This window comes from Pongo abelii, chromosome 13, assembly GCF_028885655.2.
Source record: "Pongo abelii isolate AG06213 chromosome 13, NHGRI_mPonAbe1-v2.0_pri, whole genome shotgun sequence".
In the NCBI taxonomy this organism is placed as follows: domain Eukaryota; kingdom Metazoa; phylum Chordata; class Mammalia; order Primates; family Hominidae; genus Pongo; species Pongo abelii.
The window spans coordinates 37,381,793-37,406,410 of NC_071998.2; the positions used below are offsets into that span (position 1 = coordinate 37,381,793).

The following is a 24,618-nucleotide window of genomic DNA, read 5'->3' on the forward strand; positions in this document are numbered from 1 at the left end:
TCCATACAATGGAATATTAGTCAGCTCTAAGAGAAAATGAGGCACTGCTACATGGCACATGCTACAACATGGACAAACCTTGAAAACATTATACTAAGTGAAAAAAGCCGGTCATAAAGGACCACATATTGTATGACTATATTTGAAGGAAATGTCCAGAATAGGCAAATCCATATAGAGACTGTAAGCAGATTAGAGACTGCCTAGCCTGAGGGGTGAGGAAAAAATGAGGGAATTAGGGAGTGATGACTAAGAGTGCAGGGGTTTTTTAGGGTAATAAAAATAAAAATGTTCTAAAGTGGATTGTGGTAATGAATATACAATGCTGTGAATATACTAAAAGCCACTGAATTGCACACTTTAAATGAGTGAAGGGCGTATGTGAATTACATTTCAATAAAGCTATTAAAAAAGAATTGGGTTCCCACTGCATGACAGTAAGTTATTTACCTTCTTTATGCCTCAGTTAACTCTTAGGTAAAATGAGATCAATAATTTTACCTACTTCAAAGAGTGTGAGATAAAATCAAATCAGTTAATATATACCAAAGTACTTAAAATGAAGCCTGTACATATGAAGTGCTCAATAAACCACCCCATGAAGAGGGTGTTTTGTTACCCATTTTACCAGGGCCCAGATACCACATAGATTCAGTCACTAGTTCAAGGCCACACAGCTGGAAATAGATTAAAAAAAGAAAGAAAAGAGATCTATTTCATAGTTATTGTAAGAAATATGAGTTGGTCCACATAATAACTCCTGGCATATTGCACATGTTCAATAAATGTTAACTTTAGCCATAAGTAGGACAATGACAATTCCTTGCGAATTTTATGATTTTTAAGAAACAAATATTCTGCTTACTATATACTACTTCAAAGCAATTTCAAATAAAATCTACTTGGCACAGCTTTATTACCAAAGACCCAAAAGTACCATATTTAATTTTTAAAAACACATAAGAATGAATAAACACATGGTAGACCCCAGCTCAGTCAAGCTGTCTCTAAATTGTTATGCTGACTAAAACAGTTTCATAAAGATGAATTTTGCCCTCCTGTACAATTACAAGAATTTAGCTTTTAAGTCTCCTTTTCCACTTCATCTCACCCATCCACCCTTACTCCCCTCCAAAAAAACTTTTCCGATTCTTTCTTACTTCCTGAGCCAGTTACTCAATGTGTTACCTCTCAGCTCCACACCCACCCTTCTTTGTCTGAATATGTGATCCTACAGCTGTGCCTTTTCAACATTTCTCCTTTACCCTCTGGTCTAGTATTAGACCTTGTCAATAGAGAGCATAGGAGAGACACTGCAAGGAAAGGAAGAAGGGCTTCTCTTCAGGTTCCTGTGTGCTTCTTTGATTTCTCCTACCATGGCTGCTAGGGACATGCAGGATATCCCAGAGGTGGCTTTCAGTGGACCAGCTCAGCCAATTCCAGCCTGCTCACACCAAGACAAGTGGTTTCCTGTGGACCAGTTCTAGCCTATGGCACCCCAGCAGACTATATCATCCAGTAGGCCTTCTCCACATTCTCTCCTACCAGGTCTGACTCTCAGCATTGTCTGGGGAGACCTTTTTAGTTCCTTCCTTGGGAACTCTGCCTTGGTCTTAGCTTAGAGGTAGTAGCTGCTCCCTACATTTACTACTGTAATATTCCTTAGATGCTTTTTTATAAGTTTTTGTAACTAAACACCTCTTACTAATAATTCATTGCATTAAGTTTTCCTTGTTCAAATTGCCAGTGTGTTTTCTCTTTCCTGACTGGAATCTGACTCATATACTGATGCATTCTCTCTTTTATCCCCCATATTCTCTTGCGGGAGTGGAGGGGAACAAGGAGGAAGCAGAATGTTTCAAGCCCTTTAGAATTTACAATTAGTGTTCAATTTTTTTATTTTTTTCATATTTATTTATTTATTTATTTTGCCTGGGGAGAATGCAATATAGGTAGTTTTAAATACCACATTTAATAGCCAAGATCATACCGCTGCACTCCAGCCTAGGTGGCAGAGTGAGACTCTGTCTCAAAAAAAAAAAAAAAATCCAACAGTCAAATAATCTTGACTCAGGGAGGCTGAGAACATTTGGCTGAGTCTTGAAGAATGAATAGTTCAGGCAGCTGACAGAAAACAGCATTCTGTGTAGAAGCAAAGATTCAGGAAGAGACTTGAAGAGTTTGGGGCATGTTAAATTCATAGGTGTGACTGGAATGTCAAGTTCCAGATAGGTGCAGGGAAAAAAAAGCCAACAGTAAAATGTGGCTTACATTTTTTAAAACAGTGATCATATATCTACTCAAAGCCTCCTTAAAGCAACATAGTATCATAAGGAGGATATTTATAGCCCTAATAGTAATTCTGCCCCTCCTCTTTACCAGCTGCTAAAGAGAAAGCCCAGATATTAGTGTTGATAGTAAGATTCACACACATCTAAGCAAATAGTAAACCAAGTGCTTATGTATTAAAGTTGGGATGATCCTCAGTAAATAACACTTGTGATTTAAAGGAGCAGAACTCTTGCCCTGCCAACTCTTGCCCTGCCCCTACTCCCATTCAAGATCCAATCATTGTTCTACATGGGCAAACCAACAGGTAAAGTAAAAAAGCTACTAGAATTTTTTGATCGGATTTTGTACTCCTATTAGGGCTGATGCAAGAACTTCTCTCTCTTAATTCAAATCAATTACCTGTTTCAAGTTTTAAAGTTTTAGTGAAATAATTAGGATTTAGGAAGCTATAGTATACATTCAATTTGCCTATAATTATGGGCCAGTTTCTGCTACATGCTCAAACAAGAAATAATAATGACTGGATTTGTGCTGCTGGAGCATTTAACATAAGAGGTATCTCTGCTTTTGCAGATGAAGCCACAACCATCACTCTAGTTTGTATTTACATAGTGCCTCTCTTCATGGAGATTTAAGATGCTTCGCCAGCTTTATCTTATTCAATCCTCATTTCATCCCCATAAGAGGAGTTGGGAAATAATGTTTCATATTGATAAAGGCAAAGCTCAAATATCAAAACAAAAAAAGTCTGGCAAATCTAGGCCTAGAACCCAACCAATATCCAAACCATGACAACACTTTTACATTATTGTAACAGGAAAAGTGAGACTGAAAAGGCAGAATGAGGCAGGCAGGATTGGAAAAGGAATGTGGCAGGCCTGTTGTATTCCAGTTGGAGGCAGCAGAATAGGGGCATACACAGGGGACATCGAGAGCCATTATGTCAGGGAATATGGCAAGAGGTGCCATATTAAATAAAGAAGTTTTAGTTCTTACTGATACCAGAACTTTCAGGCATTTGAGGACTATTTCCCACCTTGGATTATCTCAGATCTAGCAATATGCTGTACTTAACTAATAGTATAATTTTAAAAAATGATTCCATGTTCAAATATATTCGAGAAGCATCAGGTTAAATAGAATTAGTTCCTTTTCTGAAGAACTCTTCAGGATCTTTAGTATTGTGCACTGGATTTTCAGAGAAAAAAAAGATCATACAGCATTTTCAAACTTATTTCACAACAGGACTACTATCCCTTTTTAAGTCCAGAAGAATATGTTGAGATCTCCAACAGCATTACCTGACTGAATGGTAAAGTCTGATAACAAACAGATGCTTCATCAGGAGGCAAGATTATCTGTAAAGACCTAAATCCCACATCGACACTTTATTTAAGAGAAACAAGGATAGATTCATTACCTTTTGGTGGTCATCTCTGTAACATTCCTGCTGTATCATTTCCAAAAGGTTTAGAGCCAACTGCTGCCTAGAGGGACCTTCTTCATCCACAGATATACAGTCTTCCAAGGCAGTAGAAGACAGTATCTGCAGAATTGGCATCACTAGCAGCAGAGAGGACTTTGGGATTTTCTGATCCTCAGTAACAGAGAAGAGCTTCAAAGCTATTCATCAAAACAATAATGTACATTTTTAAAAATTAATACCACAGTCAAACAAAATGCAATTTTGCTTAAGAATGATATTGCAAGAAAGTTTTCTTCCCTTTTACAACTGGGTCAGACACATAACTAGGATGATAAATCTTATCCTAAAAGGGAATAAAAGGAGTATAAATAAACTATTATATAAAATAAGCTGTTAACATATATAACTGAAAAATTGATGATACTCTTTTAGGTCAATATGAATTTTTTAAAAAATACAATTCAACATTTTTCCTTAATATCCTCTGAGATGCTAGTATTGCCCTCAGCAATCAGAGCTAAGAGACCAAGAATTCCCGGATCAGTGGATAACAAGCCCAACATACATGCGTCCTTTACAAACGCAGCTAAGAATCCTATTAGCAGATGCTTAAGTAAACAGCAAAGTGAAGCAGGACTGCCCTTCAGCTGTAATTGCTAAGAAGCAGATTGTGAAAGTCCCAAAGTCCAGAACCAAAATAACAACAACAAAAAAAATTAGTGAATGGTTCTTTAACATGGAAACAACTTACACACCAGATACATACAGTTATACAATAACTGATTTACATGTAGAGTCTCTAGACTATTAACTGAATGAGTTAAGGCATAAATGTACTTTTTTCACAATATTTTTTTCAAAGTCATGTAATTAACCATGATTTACTAAAAGATGTTATTCATGGGCTTCAAAGTTAAATTATCAAAATATTCATCTGATTTCCCCACTACAGCAAAAATAATTATACAAGCCTTGAATCATGTCAACGAGTTGTCAGCATTTTATTTTACATCATCTGGAGGTCAAACCTTAACATGATATTAAGTACAAACACCTGTTACTCTAACACTACTAATTTACTTTTCTTGCCCAAATATTGGTCTTAATCCATAATTGTTTCTGAGATTCTATGAAAATCCATTATCTTTAATGTAACAGGAAATGAATATAACAGTAATATTTTAATAGCCTAAATTATAAATCTAAATATTCCAGGCATTTTTATAAATTGCTATTTGTAATCCAGGCTACAGTTAACAACTACATAGTGTAATATTACATTAACATAAAAATTAACATATATATAAATCTTTTAAATTTGGAATAATCAATACTCTCTTGGTTATCCTATTTCTTTGAATACTCTTTCCCCACAGTTGTTCCTCACTTTCCAACATGATATATTGGCTTAGCAGTGTTCAGTACGGTTTATTCACTCTAAGGTAACTTCAAATCAGAGATATTGGTTTATGAGAGAAAGAAAAAGTCTGCTAACCAGCAAGTAATAAAAGTATTTGACTGTTTGATACTGTATTATCTTTCTCTTACACATGAACCACAATATAAGAACATAGCTTCAGAATTTAAAATGTGGATTTTCTGAGGCTTTAGAATTTTTTTGTCAGAAAACAAAATCCATTCATATGAAATGTCTAGAAAAGGCAAATCTACAGAGACAAAAAGCAGATTAGTGTTTCTCTGGGGCTGAGGGTGAAAATGAGGATTAACTACAAATGATCACAAGAAATTTTGGGCAGATGATAGACAGTGGTGCTGGTTGCACAAATCTATAAATTTACTAGAAAACACTTTATTCTGAATTTTATGGTACGTAAATTACACCTCAATAAAGCTGTTTTAAAAAATAAAACTACAGCTGTCAGAAGTACCAGCACTGGTAAATTATACCTATGGGAAGATTCCATGTGCACTGCTATAAGAAAAAGGCAAAAACCAGATCAGACTGTGGAGGGAAGGCATAAGTGAACATAAAGCCAGTAGCCAAATGCAGGGGAGGAATCTAAGCCTAGGAGCCAAGGATCCCCTCCATGTGCTAAAGCCATTTCCAAGGCACGCTGTAGGTGAAAGAGCAATTCACTCCCAAAATCATGAATTAAAATGCCCAGAAGAATGAGCTATACAATAAGTATTTATCTCACACATTTTTTTTTTTTTTTTTTTTGAGACGGAGTTTCGCTCTTGTTGCCCAAGCTGGAGTGCAATGGCACGATCTCGGCTCACTACAACCTCTGCCTCCCGGGTTCACGTGATTATCCTGCCTCAGCCAACCAAGTAGCTAGGATTACAGGCATGCGCCACCACACCCAGCTAATTTTTTTGTATTTTTAGTAGAAACAGGGTTTCACCATATCACCCAGGCTTGGTCTCGAACTCCTGACCTCAGGTGATCCACCCACTTTGGCCTCCCAAAGTGCTGGGATTACAAGCATGAGCCACCGCGCCTGGCCTCTCACGTACTTTTTAAAAATAAGAACAGCAGCATATCAACATATCATGGCACTATACAACATAATTTAGAGCTCTCACTGTTATGTGGATTATTTTGGATCAGACCAAGTAAAGTGAGGCAACACCAATGTAAAAGCCACATTTTAGCTTAGGATTGACTTGGCGATGCGGGCTCTTTTTTGGTTCCATATGAACTTTAAAGTAGTTTTTTCCAATTCTGTGAAGAAAGTCATTGGTAGCTTGATGGGGATGGCATTGAATCTGTAAATTACCTTGGGAAGGATGGCCATTTTCATGATATTGATTCTTCCTACCCATGAGCATGGAATGTTCTTCCATTTGTTTGTATCCTCTTTTATTTCCTTGAGCAGTGGTTTGTAGTTCTCCTTGAAGAGGTCTTTCACATCCCTTGTAAGTTTGATTCCTAGGTATTTTATTCTCTTTGAAGCAATTGTGAATGGGAGTTCACTCATGATTTGGCTCTCTGTTTGTCTCTTATTGCTGTATAAGAATGCTTGTGATTTTTGCACATTGATTTTGTATCCTGAGACTTTGCTGAAGTTGCTTATCAGCTTAAGGAGATTTTGGGCTGAGACAATGGGGTTTTCTAGATATACTATCATGTCATCTGCAAACAGGGACAATTTGACTTCCTCTTTTCCTAATTGAATACCCTTGATTTCCTTCTCCTGCCTAATTGCCCTGGCCAGAACTTCCAACACTATGTTGAATAGAAGTGGCGAGAGAGGGCATCCCTGTCTTGTGCCAGTTTTCAAAGGGAATGCTTCCAGTTTTTGCCCATTCAGTATGATATTGGCTGTGGGTTTGTCATAAATAGCTCTTATTATTTTGAGATACGTCCCATCAATTCCTAATTTATTGAGAGTTTTTAGCATGAAGGGTTGTTGAATTTTGTCAAAGGCCTTTTCTGCATCTATTGAGATAATCATGTGGTTTTTGTCTTTGGTTCTGTTTATATGCTGGATTACATTTATTGATTTGCGTATATTGAACCAGCCTTGCATCCCAGGGATGAAGCCCACTTGATCATGGTGGATAAGCTTTTTGATGTGCTGCTGGATTCTGTTTGCCAGTATTTTATTGAGGATTTTTGCATCAATGTTCATCAAGGATATTGGTCTAAAATTCTCTTTTTTTGTTGTGTCTCTGCCAGGCTTTGGTATCAGGATGATGCTGGCCTCATAAAATGAGTTAGGGAGGATTCCCTCTTTTTCTATTGATTGGAATAGTTTCAGAAGGAATGGTACCAGCTCCTCCTTGTACCTCTGGTAGAATTCGGCTGTGAACCCATCTGGTCCTGGACTTTTTTTGGTTGGTAAGCTATTGATTATTGCCATAATTTCAGCTCCTGTTATTGGTCTATTCAGAGATTGAACTTCTTCTTGGTTTAGTCTTGGGAGGGTGTATGTGTTGAGGAATTTATCCATTTCTTCTAGATTTTCTAGTTTATTTGCATAGAGGTGTTTGTAATATTCTCTAATGGTAGTTTGTATTTCTGTGGGATCGGTGGTGATATCCCCTTTATCATTTTTTATTGCATCTATTTGATTCTTCTCTCTTTTTTTCTTTATTAATCTTGCTAGCGGTCTATCAATTTTGTTGATCCTTTCAAAAAACCAGCTCCTGGATTCATTTATTTTTTGAAGGGTTTTTTGTGTCTCTATTTCCTTCAGTTCTGCTCTGATTTTAGTTATTTCTTGCCTTCTGCTAGCTTTTGAATGTGTTTGCTCTTGCTTTTCTAGTTCTTTTAATTGTGATGTTAGGGTGTCAATTTTGGATCTTTCCTGCTTTCTCTTGTGGGCATTTAGTGCTATAAATTTCCCTCTACACACTGCTTTGAATGCATCCCAGAGATTCTGGTATGTTGTGTCTTGGTTCTCGTTGGTTTCAAAGAACATCTTTATTTCTGCCTTCATTTCGTTATGTACCCAGTAGTCATTCAGGAGCAGGTTGTTCAGTTTCCACGTAGTTGAGCGGTTTTGAGCATCACACTACCTGACTTCAAACTATACTACAAGGCTACAGTAACCAAAACAGCATGGTACTGGTACCAAAACAGAGATATAGATCAATGGAACAGAACAGAGCCGTCAGAAATAATGCCACATATCTACAACCATCTGATCTTTGACAAACCTGAGAAAAACAAGAAATGGGGAAAGGATTCCCTATTTAATAAATGGTGCTGGGAAAACTGGCTAGCCATATGTAGAAAGCTGAAACTGGATCCCTTCCTTACACCTTATACAAAAATCAATTCAAGATGGATTAAAGACTTAAATGTTAGACCTAAAACCATAAAAACCCTAGAAGAAAACCTAGGCAATACCATTCAGGACATAGGCATGGGCAAGGACTTCATGTCTAAAACACCAAAAGCAATGGCAACAAAAGCCAAAATTGACAAATGGGATCTAATTAAACTAAAGAGCTTCTGCACAGCAAAGGAAACTACCATCAGAGTGAACAGGCAACCTACAAAATGGGAGAAAATTTTCGCAACCTACTCATCTGACAAAGGGCTAATATCCAGAATCTACAATGAACTCCAACAAATTTACAAGAAAAAAACAAACAACCCCATCAAAAAGTGGGCGAAGGACATGAACAGACACTTCTCAAAAGAAGACATTTATGCAGCCAAAAGACACATGAAAAAATGCTCACCATCACTGGCCATCAGAGAAATGCAAATCAAAACCACAATGAGATACCATCTCACACCAGTTAGAATGGCGATCATTAAAAAGTCAGGAAACAACAGGTGCTGGAGAGGATGTGGAGAAATAGGAACACTTTTACACTGTTGGTGGGACTGTAAACTAGTTCAACCCTTGTGGAAGTCAGTGTGGCGATTCCTCAGGGATCTAGAACTAGAAATTCCATTTGACCCAGCCATCCCATTACTGGGTATATACCCAAAGGACTATAAATCATGCTGCTATAAAGACACATGCACACGTATGTTTATTGCCGCATTATTCACAATAGCAAAGACTTGGAACCAACCCAAATGTCCAACAATGATAGACTGGATTAAGAAAATGTGGCACATATACACCATGGAATACTATGCAGCCATAAGAAATGATGAGTTCATGTCCTTTGTAGGGACATGGATGAAATTGGAAATCATCATTCTCAGTAAACTATCACAAGAACAAAAAACCAAACACCGCATATTCTCACTCATAGGTGGGAATTGAACAATGAGAACACATGGACACAGGAAGGGGAACATCACACTTCAGGGACTGTTGTGGGTTGGGGGGAGGGGGGAGGGATAACATTGGGAGATATACCTAATGCTAGATGACGAGTTGGTGGGTGCAGTGCACCAGCATGGCACATGTATACATATGTAACTTACCTGCACATTGGGCACATGTACCATAAAACCTAAAGTATAATAATAATAATAATAATAATTAAAAAAAAATGTTAAGGTTGAAAAAAAAAAAAAAAAAAGGTCTAACTTCTGAAACCGCAGGACTGACTTACATCTTCTTTCTACTCTGAGCTATGTTACAGCAAATTAACAAAGCTGGATGATATAGAGTAAATCAGTGTGGTGAGAAAATATTTTCATTACTATTAATGCATAAGTTTTGTTCTAGAAAAATGCAAAAGTCTTTATTTTCTAATTTTGAATGTAAATTAGCTGCATTTCAGGGTGTAGCAGTTCACTAAAGTATTCACTGAAGTATTTAAAGAAGCTAAAATATAATTTGATCTTTCCATCTTATGTTCTATTTCAGAATCTGATGATTACTAAAATTGAAGAATTATTCAAATTGATCATGTGTAATCCTACATAGAAAATCTTTTTATGTAATAAATAAAATATTGCATAATTATAAAAAAATAAAAAATAAAAAAATAAAAAAAAAAAAAAAAAAAAAAAAAAAAAAAAAAAAAAAGCCACATTTTAAAAGTATGACTTATTTGCCAATCTGCCAGATAGGGCAACTAGCTTCTTTACCACATTCTTCTTAACTAGAACATTTTTGCCTCCCTTGGCCCACTCCTTCACTTTTCTTTAAATCAATACTGGACTGTCAAAAGAATATTATCTTTCATTTGTTCTAGTTAGATAAAGCAATAACCGTAAGTTAAATTCTGTTCAATGCAGCACATTTTGAATAGTAAAGGTATGGAGAGTTTTAAAAATAACTACAACTACTAAACACTTTTCTTTCAAGGATTTTATACTAAAGCTTTCCATTTTGCTGTACAATGTTGAATAAGGTGCTATGCCATTCAATATATTCCTGAATGTTACTGCTATATAAGGTTAGATTATAACCTTCTAACATGCAGCCGAGACACTTGGTAAATTATGTTATGTTAAACCTTGCACAAGGTAACACCTTATTAGACAAGAAAAAAAATTCTATTTTATAATTTTAAAAATTACAGATGGAAACTCAAAATACACAAGATAGCATGATACATAGTTCAACTGAATCCTATCAATACTCATGTTATATTTACAGTTTACTCTAGTGACTGTATTTTTATTTACCTAGATTTAAGATTGGCTTCTGCTGACTTGCTGGAGTCTGTAGAAGTAGTAAAGCTATTCCAATTATGACCAGTTCAACAGGAAAATCCTAAAAGAACAGAGGGGGAAAAAGGAGTTGTTAAAGAAGTTCCCAGAACCATGGCTTTGTAACATGTATCCAGGAAGAATATATTTAATATGAAAGACTGCAAGCCTATTACACAAATTTATTTATACAGCAAGTGTGCTCTACTAAAGAAAGAATTGGTCAGCCGGGCGTGGCAGCTCACGCCTGTAACCCCAACACTTTGGGAGGCCGAGGCGAGTGGATCACGAGGTCAGAAGTTCGAGACCAGCCCAGCCAACTTGGTGAAACCCCATCTCTATTAAAAAAATACAAAAAAATTAGCCGGGCTAATTTCCCAGCTACTCAGGAGGCAATTGCTTGACCCAGGAGGTGGAGGTTGCAGTGAGCCGAGATGGTGCCACCGCACTCCAGCCTGGGTGGCAGAGCGAGACTCCATCTCAAAAAAAAAAAGAAAGAATTAGTCAATGCCACACAGTCACACATAAATTCAAAATGATGTATTATATGGCCAAAAAGCAAGAAGCTATAAACCAAATAATTCAGACGGAAAACTCAACACAGCAGATCAGCAAGTCTCTTCTAAACAGTCAATCTTTAAAAACCATTGAAAGTTGCCTAAAATACTAAATTTAATAATATTTCATTTCTGAAAAGTAGTTCAATTTTCTACTTACCTAATACAGACATGATTCATCTATATAACTTGCATAATGAATTACACTAAACAAATTTTAGTAAATCATATCACAATAAAAGAAATATTAGTGCCAGGGAGGTAGAGATTATTTTTGAATTACCATAATTCATTAAGCATATTTAAATGTAGCAGAGCAATGACCATAGAAATGGTAAATCATTAAGTTCACCAAGTATATAAACTAAATGAAAAAAAAAACGTGTATATTAGGTTTTAATAAATATTAATAAAACACAAGTGACATGTTATTTGAGGTTTCCAAATAAAGAAAATCTTAATGTATTATGGTACTAAAGAAGAAAGGTTCAGCTAAAATGACTATTCTGAAGTTTACAGAAGTGCCTGCAGAGCAGAAGTACCTATGAATAATAAAGACAGGCAAACAAAAAAAAAAAACAGGAAAAAAAGGAAATCTGTGAGAGCCACATGTTAAAGGACCACCTGCCTGAGTGGAAACAATATAATTTGACATACTCAGAAGTTATAATCTTGAAGATACTATCATATTAACAAATACCCTCTAAAATCTCAGTTTTACCATTTGAAGAGTGAAATTAACCTACAAAATCCCCTCATGTGCTTGTTTATGGACTTTTGAAAAAAAAACAACAAAAGAAAAAAATTTGTGAATTTTTAAAAATGGGATATATTCCAATCTATGTATTTTAGGAATATATGTGTTCATTGTTTTGAAATACAGTCGAGAACAATGAAGCAACTCTTATCTATTTGAGGATAATACATGCATTTTGAAACCAACACACTTACAGTATATACTATCATACCATTCTTTGCTAGATCTTCCTCAATTTCATTTCAATTTCTGCATGTCCATAAAAAACAAAAGGAAAACCAACAAGATCACTTAAACCTCAGATTCACTAGATTCCAAGAGGATAAACAACAAAGAAAAGCACTGCTGTATAGTAATGCTATTATTGGAAAGCCTTTTTCACATAAGCTATTACTGCAAGGGCCATAAAGTAGCTTTTTAGAGTTCTGAAATGGAACAGAAATATTTTTAAGTGGATGGAACTTACAAGTATGAAGGCAAAAACGAAAATGGCCTTCTCCAGGAAGGGTGAGACTGGCCTGTTCAGAATAGAGGGTGAATGGAAAAGAGGTGGAGATTCAAGATCAAAAATAAGGAAAAGTCAATGGTGGAGGATTAGACCACATAAATCTTAAACTGCTTACAAGTCTAGTGGTTACAAGTTTTTTGATTGATTGATTTTTAATGGACACCAAAGGATAGTACCATTTAATAAGATCTTTTAATAAAACCCTGTGTCAGACATCCCCTTTGCACACTTCAAATGCTACAGCTACTGCTGTGGTAACTGGCTCTGCACAGGTGCAACCTAATGGTTCTCCCCTAAGGCCCCACCATGCACCTCTTGCTTCCTGCCCCAGAATAGCGCACTCTAGAAGTACAAGGAAGTTAAAGCCCCATAAGCCAAAGCTGACAAATCGGCAATAATACCCCATAGATAAATGCTTTCCCATTAATTCCAGATCCTTCTTTCATAAGGCTTCTCAGAAGATTCTGTGGTATCAAGCAACTAGTTGCTCGTAGCAGTAGCCTACTTGATGATGCCTGTATTGCCTCTCCCACCTTCCATACTTCACTCCTCTTGTCCCTCTCCGACTGCTTGCTGGGATCACATTGTCAGATGAACTCCAGTCATATAAGCCTTTGCTTTTGTGGAAACCCAGGCTCTACTTTTGCCGTTAGGGAAACTCAGGCTAACTCAGAGCCCGAAAATAAAATAAATAAATAAAATACAATACAATAAATAAGGAAATAAAATATATAAAATAAAACAAGGAAATTTTAAAAAATGAAATAAAATACAAAAAATGAGTAAATGCCTTTATACTCAGCCACAGATGTTGGAGGAGTCCCAGTAACAGAAAACAACCTGGAGTCCATACTTTTTGTCCTCAAGTCAAACAAAAATAGCACTAAACACCACCTATGCACCAGGCACTAAGCACATATGCTGGGTCTACGAATGCCACTGTGGACAAAATAGTCCCTTTTCTCAAGGACTTTACAGCATAGTCATGGAAAAGTATTTTTAAAGAGAAAACAAGGTATGAGAAGGTAGCAGACAAAACAAAGATGGTGGCCCAACCCACACAATCCTCCAGTGCCATAACTTTGCTACGTACTCTGTTCCCCTGGCCAGAGCTTGATCAAGCCAAGATGGGCCAAACAGATCATTTTTCCTACAAAATCTGAAAACTTAAACTGAGACACACAGTGAAGAAAGTTGGTTGGAACTGAGTCATCAGCTAGTAGTGTCTTGGAAATCACAAGTTTCCGACCCTTCCCAATGCTGAAATGTTTCACTCATTCTTCACTTTGAGAGGTACCCAATCTCCTCCCAATGAGCATCATTTTTGCCTAATTTTGCTGGTCAGGGTATATTTATTTTGCTTGAAATGGAAAGGACCTTAAGTTATGATTATTCTAATCAGGCTAAAAATGGCTCGACTAAGACCAAGTCCACAAAAACTAATGCAGCCTAAGAAATAAATCCATTTTCAATGTACAATGATACAACTCTGATATAAGAGTAGAAAGAGAACAGAGTAGGAAAAAGTTAATATAATATTTGAACAAAACATCCAGCTGATAAACCCAGTGATACAGAAATGTAGGTATGGTGTCAAAATACACAAGACTGCTTCATTCCACTTCATTCTATTTCAAATTGTAGTACATATAGACCTATAGCATATGTTCACAAATTAATTTTCCTAGGCTTACTTCTTTAACTTCAGGAACACTAAGATGGGGCTGGGGGACAGAAAACTTCATTATACAAATATTTCAACAGTTCTACTAATTGTTATTTCCTTCTAAAACTGTTAAAACATTGGGCAAATGAGAGACATAAATAGGACCTTCCCTCACCAAAAATCTTTTCATTCTTCTAAATGACATTAGTATCCTGTGACTCTACATTATAATCAAAAACATTTTTAAAAATTAGATTCAAGAGCCACTTATTAATAGATTCCCAGTGGCCAAAATAAGACAATTTAAAATTCAATATGGATAATATCTGTGATAGACTGAAGTGCATCAAATATGTTTAAATTCATGAATTCATAATACTTTTTAAAGTTAGTAAATAAAGAAAAAGGCAAAAGAGTAAAGCATTTATCCTAACTTTCCTTTACCACTGGATAACCAACTAGTAGGTTATTGGGGGAGGGGGATTCTTTTTATGGAATTATTCCAGCTAATAAATGAAGAAGGAATGATAGGATTAGAACATTACCACTCTGCAACTCCTAATGAATTAATAGAAATAGGCATTGCATACCAACAACTACTAACATCATAAAAAGAAAAGCAACACACATTGTGCCTCTTGATGACAGAACACACCACCCCCTGTAGTCTTGGAAACAAAAAACAAAATATCCTGAATCCAGTCAAACCTTTAGAGCTAACTACCTTTGAACAGAGAAACACATAAAGCAGTGGTCCCCAGCCTTTTTTGCACCAGGGGCTGGTTTCATGGAAGACAATTTTTCCACACACCTGGGGCAGGGAATGGTTTCGGGATGAAACTGTACCACCTCAGATCATCAGGCATTATTTAGATTCTTATAAGGAGCACACAACCTAGATCCCTCGCATGCACAGTTCACAATAGGGTTCATGCTCCTGTGAGAATCTAATGCATTGGCTGATCTGATAGGAGATGGAGTTTAGGCAGTAATGCTGGCTCACTGGGCTGCTCACCTCCTGTGTGTGGCCCAGTTCCTAACAAGTAAGGAACCAATACCAGTCTGTGGCCCAGGCGTTGGGGACCACTGTATTAAAGGGCACTATATGGATGCAATCAGCAAAATCCAGAAGATAGGAAACTCTCCAGCTCACACAAGCCAGGTTATTCAGTACACAAACTGCAGGGAAGAAAAGTGGGGGAGGAAACGAAAGGGGATGACCTTTAATTGGAAAGACACTTAAAAATTCTCACACACACACACACATACCCGAAAACATATTACGGTGATTAGAGATACACACTGAGATGACAAAACTATAAAGAAATGTAAGAAAGTAGTTACTATAGAAGTCAGAATAGTCAGGGGAAAAAGGAGGTTATGATTAGGACTGGGCTTGTGGAGAACTTCTGTGGTGGCTAGAAACTTCTATTTCTTGATCTGTGTGATGGGTTCAAAGTTCTATATTTTGATCTATGTACTATTTGCCTTATGTGCAAAATAAATGATAAAAATCACCTGTGGGTGCTACTCTAAAATAGAGAATACTTGGGCCGCACTCAGACCTGCTAATTCAATATCATTAAGGATAAGGCCCAGGCATGTGCATTTTTAACAAACTCTGCCTAGTGATTTTTATGCACACTAGTTTGAACCATTTGACTAAAACATGAGCTTCATGAACCTTGTCTGCTTTCAACTAATTGCCATAGCAAAGCGTTTGCCATAGGCATCTGCTTAATAAACATATGCTAAAGGTGGGGGGAAAATACACAATAAAATGGTCAGAGAATTATACTAAAAAGGACTAAACTCTATGAAATTATAATTGCTACTCACATGAATCTACTAAAAGTACCCAGGAAAAATATGGGGTTTACCCATGACTATTACATTTACAGTTAACAGAACTGGCAATTTATCTACATAATACTGATCTATAAAATATCTTTCTGTATAATATTTATCTATAAAACATCTATCTATATGCATTTATATACTATCTATATGATATATAACATAATTATATCTGTAAAATATAATTATACCTGATATATTATACATATATATATCTACTATATATAAGATACATATGTAACTGTATAATAGAAAATATGTTATTTAGAGTCCCAGTATATATAAAATCATTCTAATCATAAGATTGGCAAATTGACAAATGACTTATAATACTTGAGTCTTCCTGGGCTCCCATCTTCCATCAAAATCTACATTTACTCTCTCATTTCCTCACCTGCCATTCACACTCCCTTAATTCCAATTTCCCCACCACCACCACCACCACCACCACCACCCTGCTGAAACTGCTCCCTCTAATGTTAACAATAAGCTTTTATATGCTATATCCTGAGAATACTCTCCATCCCTTACTTTTACACCATCGCTCCATGACACATGACACTGCTGACCACTCCCTCTTATTGAGATATTCCTTCCCTTGATTTTCTTGTCATCTGTCTCTGCTGGTTATATATGATCCTTCTAGACATATTTTCTCAGACTCCTCTTTATCAGTAAATTCCAAATAACAACCACAAACACCCTAGAGTTCCACCACAAGCCCTGTCATCCAGTCCCGTGTTTAAAATCCCCACCCCAAAGTTAATGTCTACAAATATACACCTTTAGCCTAGACTTCTAGCCTAAATTTCAAAACCATATATCCAACTATCTATGATCCATACATACCTCAAGTCAAGCATATCTGAAATCAAATTAATCATCTTCCCTCCAACATCAGCTACCATTTCTCAAAGTGAACAGCATCATCTAGGAGCCCAAAACAGAAAGCTGAGATTCTATCAAGGACCCTTCTCCTTGACCATCTAATCAGTCATAAAGCCCTATTGATTCTGTCTTCTATGTCTCCCTTTTCCCACTTCCATTTCCCTCATTAGGCCCTGACTATGGGCTGAACTGTGTCCTCTCAAAATGTATTCGTTAAAGCCCTAACCCTCAAGTGACTGTATTTGGAGTAAGGAAGTAATTAAGGTCAAGTGAGGTCATCAGGGTGGGGCCCTAATCCAATCTGGATAGTGTCCTCATAAGACACCATAGAGCTCATATTCTCCCTATCATGCGAGGAAAGCCAGCTGCAAGCCAGGAAGAGTCCTCATCAAGAACAGAATCAGCCAGCACCCTGTGCTTGGACTCTCCAGCCTTCAGAACTCTGAGAAATAATTTTATTTGTTTATTTATGTATTTTGAGACAAAGTCCTGCTGTGTCGCCCAGGCTGGAGTGCAGTGGCGCAATCTCGGCTCACTGCAACCTCTGCCTCCAGGGTTCAAGCAATTCTCCTGCCTCAGCATCACGAGTAGATTATAGGCATGTACCACCACACCCAGCTAATTTTTTGTATTTTTAGTAGAGGCGAAGTTTCACCATGTTGGTCAGGCTGCTCTCGAACTCCTGACCTCAAATAATCTGCCTGCCTCAGCCTCCCAAAGTGCTGGGATTACAGGTGAGAGCCACTGCACCCGACCAATAAATACATTTTTGTTGGTTAAGCCACCCAGTCTGTGGTAGCCTGCCTAAGACATCCTCCTCACTTCCTACCCTATTAGTGGTGTGCGGTCCCAAACCCTCCTCCATCCTCCTATGAGAAAGATCTTCCACACATTAAAAAATGAGATCTGCTGAAAGGTCTCAAACAGCATGTCATTGCCTAGAGGATAAAATGTAAACTCATTTGTGTGGCATGGAAGACAGGCCCAGCCCTATTTGCCACAGCTTAATCCTTCAACAATACCCAACATCCTCTTGTTTTTTTGAATAAGCCAAGCCTGACTACTCTTTCATGTTTCTTTATTTGGGCACGTGCTGTTCTACAGCTGGAATGCCCTTCCCAGGCCCTTGTACCAGGCACATTCCATTCAGTCTTCAAATCTCAACTCATGCCCTACCTCCTGAACCTTGTTCTCCCATTACACTTTAAATATACTCCCACAAAATCCTTTCTCTTATTGTACTATAATTTAGTTATTTGCATGTCTGTAAGTCTCTTGAGGTCATAGAATTTACCTTTTCATCTATGTATTCTATAAAGCCTGGCATATAGTAAATGTTCAATACTTGTGTTCTGCATGAATAAATGAAAAAAAAAGTCACAGTGGTGATCTTTAATTGATGATCTAAAGAGTATTTTAATGATTTCTTTTTCTAATAAATGATATTACTAGTATTGCAATAGCAATATGCTCTAATGGTATTAGATCAAAATGCCTCTGATATGCAAACTAAATGAGCAGATCCACCCAGTTATTGAAAGACTCACTTGAGTGATAACTGACACAATAAAACGTCTATCTGATATGGTTTGGAACTATGGCCCTGCCCAAATCTCATGTCGAATTGTAATCCCCAATGTTAGAAGTGGGGTCTGGTGCAGGTGACTGGATCACAAAGGTGTTCCTCATGAATGGTTTAGCACAATCCTCCTGGTGCTGTTCTTATGATAATGATTGAGATCTGGTTGTTTAAAAGTGTGTAGTCTCTCGCCACTCCTCTCTCTCACTCCTGCACCAGCCATGTGAAGTGCTAGCTCCTGCTTCACCTTCCACCATGATTGTAAGTTTCCTGAGGCCTCCCCAGAAGCTAAGCAGATGCCAGCACCATGCATCCTGTACAGCCTGCCAAACTGTTAGCCAATTAAATCTCTTTTCTTTATAAATTGCCAAGTCTCAGGTATTTCTTTATAGCAACGCATGAACAGTATAATATACTACTATCCTTACCTCCTTCAGAAGTTCAACACTGTGCTCTAAGAGGTGAATTGAAGATGAACATTCACCAGTTATCTTTAAGCTGACTTCACCGACACACAGCAGCTGAAGAGTCATCTGGGTAAGCTGAATTTTCCAGAAAACAGGATGACGCAAAAGGCTTAAATATATTTCCTCAATAAACATCATCGCTTCTGTTGTCTGTATCAAATCTTTTATCTGTTTAAAAAAGTCATTATATGATATTAAAAAATACACAAACCAAAAGATAATTTTAAGGTACACAAAAAGCTTTCAACAATATAATTTTTTCTCTAAACTTATAAAGACTTAAAGGAGATGAAAAAGAGTTACAGAACTCAATGAAGGATTAACTATACAACTGCACCTTATCCTTTGGTTACTAACCAAAATCCAATTTGCTACTGTTTTTGTTATTGCTGGCTGGCACAAATTTCTTTTCCTTTATTTTCCTAGCTTCTCTGAGTGCAGATGTCTTAAAACAAGTTACATGACAATGACAACATGTCGAGGGAAATTAAGTTTAGTTTTGAATTCTCCAAATGAACTCTCATTTCTACAATTCCAACATAGATACCTGATAGTAAAGGTTCACCATGTTATTCTAACATGGTACTAAGCCCTTTATCTGCAAGATACTTGCTCAGGCAGCCTTAACTGAGAGTATCATTTCCACACTTGGCAGATATAGTAAAAGACCATATTCAAATGGTAGAGTGTCTTCTCAACAGGCTAATGTATTAGATAGGAAGGACTTGGGTGCTCTTGAAAATCCCAATGCAATTGAAACCCAGCTGTTCTGATCAAAATTCTGGAGTTGGTATTAAGGATATGGTCCTGCTCACAGACACACTGGCACTTCCCAGAGATTACAAACAACGGACCATCTGCTTCAATCAGGAGCCTGTGTCTGTTAAATTCATCAAGAAGAAAGCCTACGGTTGACCGGCTGTACCTTTTACCAGTGGTTATCACCATAATAACCCAAATGACTATTAGTTATACACAGAGAGAAAAATTAGTTGCTAGCAAACAAGAGAAAAAAGATATTAAAAGATCAAACAGAAGAAATAGCAGAAAACATTGTTATAAAAAATAAACATAAACAGTCTGGTATAAATTATTTTGCTCTCTTGCAAACATACAGTAGGAAAGTCAAAAGGCCACAGAGAAGAGACAGATTTAAAATAAAGCCTAATGTTTACTTGACAATATATTTCCTTGAGTGCATTTATGTGTACATTTCTAATTTTCCATAACAAAAAAAAGTTCAAAAGACAATCTCAGCAAGCTAGCATTAAAGGCTCTCTAATCTTTAACATTATCAAAGTTCTAAACAAGCATAATTTTGAAGTAACATTCTGTCTTTATGTAGAAATATATTATTTAATAATACAATAGGTAATATGTGAGGTGACAAGAGTCACAATTAAAATGAAAAGGATGATTCTACATCTATAAAATGAAAGAGCAACTGGAAGGAGAAGAAATAGAAAAAGGAGTTTCACTGACCATTCTTTCATCATTGGTCAACAAGGTTGCATGGTTATTTCTAAAACTTGTTTTTTAAAATTTAAATGTGATTCTGTCTTAGTGCTCAGTATAAGTAAGGCCACATCAACAGCATTGTAGTCAGCTCTAAGAAGATCATTTCATAGTAACATATTTTGAGCACCAATAAACTAGAAAATTCCTGGCAAAACAAAACAGAGAAAAGTTGGGAAACCATTTGCAATGGAGAGATTAAGAAAGTGAAGAAAAAAATAAGGAAGGGAGGGAGGTGAGGAGGAAAGGAAGGAAGGAAAAACGGGAAGGAAAGGGAGAAAAACAAGACAAGATAGGATACAGATGGGGTTTTTTTAAAAGCTTATTTCATTTTGTTCTGAGAAGAATGGAAATGAATGAATTCGAAAAATGAAGGTCAAAAAGTACTTGCTAAAAAAAATGGTTGCCTTGCAAAACAGTATGCTTCCTCTATCACTAAAATATTCAATTAGCCATGAGATAGTCATGTTTCAGAGATGTACATGGACACAGGAAGGGGAACATCACACTTCGGGGACTGTTGTGGGGTGGGAGGAGGGGGGAGGGATAGCATTGGGAGATATACCTAATGCTAGATGACGAGTTGGTGGGTGCAGCGCACCAGCATGGCACATGTATACATATGTAACTTACCTGCACATTGGGCACATGTACCATAAAACCTAAAGTATAATAATAATAATAATAATAAAAGAAAAAAAATAGAAAAAAAAAAAGAAACATCTGTATTGGGTGGGAAATGGATTATATAGTCTCTAAGACCACGTCCAACCCTCACATGCTTCATTCTAATAAAGCTGATTTGTTAAACTGATTAAGTATGCTAATGTCACTAGTTCCAGTACTTCCAAATGATGTATCCCCTTTTTTCTCACATAACTGTTAGGTTAAAAAGCCACAATTCCCAGAAATATTCCACTGAGCTCATTTCTAAAAGCATTTAAGCTTGTCAACACAGGTTCATAAGATGAAGACAAACCTTTGCCAAGGAGCACAGAACAGGGTAACGCAGCCATGATGTGAAAAATGTACCCTAGTTCAAGATGTTCTGCCTATACATTGCTTTATTGCCCGCACAAAACAAAAGCTTTGGAAAAGCCACAGGAGAATTCATTTTAATTAAATTTTCTCTGCCTTGATTACAGGAAAGCCTATCTATGAGTCGCAGAAGAAAGATTTACTCAAGTCACTCCCTGCTAACACAAACTTAAAGCAGGTCATGTGTGACTTCAAGTGATCGCTTTGAAATATGTTCACAGATTCCCTCCACCAGCTAAGCAGCATGGTGCTCAGATTCCAGGCAAATAGCAAACCTAGATGATGGGAAGAGATGGACTGATAAATGAATCACTACACTAAAATCACAACACCTGGGCAACTGGATTTTTTTATTCATATGCAGTTATAGAGACAATGACTCAAATTTCTCTTTCCCCTGAACTGTGTCCGTGTTTTATCCATACCTCTGTTAACCACCTTTCATCTTTCTACTTTGAATTATAAGAATATATGTACAGTACTTGTCCTAACTCATTTACTACATGTGTGCTTCTCAAGAGCAGGATCCCTGAGAGCTGCTGCATATGTTGTAAGGGGACATGTGGAAGCTGGAATCTAGGGGGCACTCAGCTGGCCAGGCTTTGCATCCTCAGAGCTATTTATGCCCTGAGACACATCTTTTTTTTTTTTTTTTTTTTCAATGTGCACAGAGGTCTTTTTTTTCCTTGTTACTGTCCCAATGTCTACACAGAAGAAACTCAACTCAAAATCTTTTACCTGATAACTGTTTCTTAAACAAAGGAAAGTTTTCATGCTTGCTATTCCCAAAATGGACTATGTTGATTTATAATTTCTGTGTATTTAGTTAACATCGAATATAGCGTATTCATATTAAATCTAGGTTTTGCTTCTTTCATCTTCCCCAAAAGATTGTAAGCATTTCTAGAGCGAGGATCATGTCTGAGTTTGCCAAATCACTTATGTTCTAGAACTACTTTGTCTATGACAATAACAACACTTACTGATGCTGATGCTATATTTGTGGAGAAGGACGAAGACCTTACCTGCAAACATGGAACTATGTCACAACACAGTTGAAGTATCTGCTGTTGCAGTATTGATGGTTGATCCTTGTCACAAAGAACCTGGGGTTGAAGTAAGACTTTCAGCAGGGCTAGTCGGAGTTTAGCATATTCTTGTAACTGAGATGGTTCACAATACAGATACCACAGAAATGGTGCCATTATTTGAATGCATGAAACTTCTGACCTATAAGACATGAAATGCATTAGCCAGTTATTGAGTTAAACACACTATCAAGCAGGTAAGTGGCAAATATCAACTTATAGTTCATGACATAACATAAACTACCATATCATCAAGTGTAACTTCTTTTTATGATTCTTCTATTCCGCTATGACCTGCCTACATCTATGCCAAACAGTTCTTTGTACACTGAGGAAAATTATTCAACACCTGGAGACTGTAAGCTAGATGCCCAGGAAGAAGAGAGTCTCTATTTGCACATTAGAATAGCAACTACATCTCCAAAATCAGTGTTTAGTGAACACAAGAATCATCTGGGCTGGGCACGGAGGCTCACGTCTGTAAAAATCCCAGCACTTTGGGAAGCCGAGGCGGGCAGATCACGAGGTCAAGAGATAGAGACCATCCTGGCCAACATGGTGAAACCCTGTCTCTACTAAAAATACAAAAATTAGCTGGGCATGGTGGCACGCACCTGTAGTCCCAGCTACTCAGGAGGCTGAGGCAGGAGAATCGCTTGAACCCAGGAGGCAGAGGTTGCAGTGAGCCAAGATTGCTCCACTGCACTCCAGCCTGGCAACAGAGTGAGACTCCATCTTAATAAAAAGAATCACCTGACAACCTTTCTAGAATTACAGATGTCAGGATCACCTCTCCAGCAGTATGACACAAACATGCATTTTTGGAAAAACTCTACAGGTGAGGATCTACATAAAACAAATCCAGAAAAACATCCCAAGATGATTATGATGACAGTTAACATTTACTTGTTAACCTGTTAACCCTTACAGTGTTCAAGTTACTGCATGTTATGTCTTTAAATCCATTTAATCCTCACCACAACCCTATGAAATAAAAAATAATATTATCCTCATAACACGGATAAAGAAACTGAAGGAGAGAGAGGTGAAGTAATTTGTCAAGGTCTTCTTAAGCACTTCCCACCCTAAAAATCTTTTGTATCTATTTAGATTTCATTATATCCTGAAAACTCCTAGTCCAAATTCACTAAAATACCGGAATGATCATCAAAAATAAAAATATGGTCATGTCATTAACTAGCCTAAACAGTATCCAGCCCAATTCACACACACCCTCCATCATTTGGCCTCTGTTTATCTTTCCAGCTTCATTTCTTGCTCTTCATTCACCACTAAACCACACTAAACTCCTTTCAGGTCTTTATCAAGCCATCTGGGCTTTCTTCTCACTTGCTATTCCCTCTACCTGTAATATTCTCCCCTTCTACCCTTCCTATTCCTTCTGCTACCTAGCTTCTATCATCCCTCAGTTATCTGCTTTAAAATGACTTTCTCAGGTCCTTCCTTGACACTTCACCTTGATCAGATCACAACAGATGTGCTTCTAAGATACAATGCATTTATTGTCATTACATTTTTTTAAGGGACAAGGTCTTGCTACATTGCCCAGGCTAGAGTGCAATGGCTATTCACAGGCACAATAATAGTGCACTCTAGCCTTGAATTCCTAGGCTCAAGAAATCCTCCTGCCTCAGTCTCCCAAGTAGCTGAGACTACAGGCTGTTATTATCACACACTTAATATCTGTATCCCCTGACAGACTATAAACCAAATGAGGCCACGGATTTCTGTTTACTGCTATTATCACCAATAACTGTACATACTAGGCCTTCAAAGAGATGCTCAATCATTTAATTAATTCAGTTACACTAAGTTACAGAGTAGTTTTATAATTAGCATGCAATTAAATGTCATGACATTATTTTCTAATGTTTTTCACATTATATATAAGGAATGATTAGATAAGATACAAAGATGAGA

The 24,618-nt window shown here is 37.0% G+C and overlaps 1 protein-coding gene across 16 annotated transcripts in view; it reads right to left on the reverse strand.

The window, feature by feature from the left end:
- The window catches only part of FOCAD (focadhesin), a 319,540-nt gene that overhangs the window by 220,172 nt on the left and 74,750 nt on the right, over nt 1-24,618 (reverse strand). For all 16 annotated transcript variants that reach the window (XM_009244392.4, XM_063714188.1, XM_063714187.1 and 13 more), the window contains 4 exons: nt 22,615-22,819; nt 18,998-19,204; nt 10,734-10,821; nt 3,713-3,915 (listed from right to left, as the gene is read on the reverse strand). In XM_009244392.4, the coding sequence (XP_009242667.3) occupies nt 3,713-3,915; nt 10,734-10,821; nt 18,998-19,204; nt 22,615-22,819 (703 nt within the window). The remainder of the gene's footprint in view (nt 1-3,712; nt 3,916-10,733; nt 10,822-18,997; nt 19,205-22,614; nt 22,820-24,618) is intronic.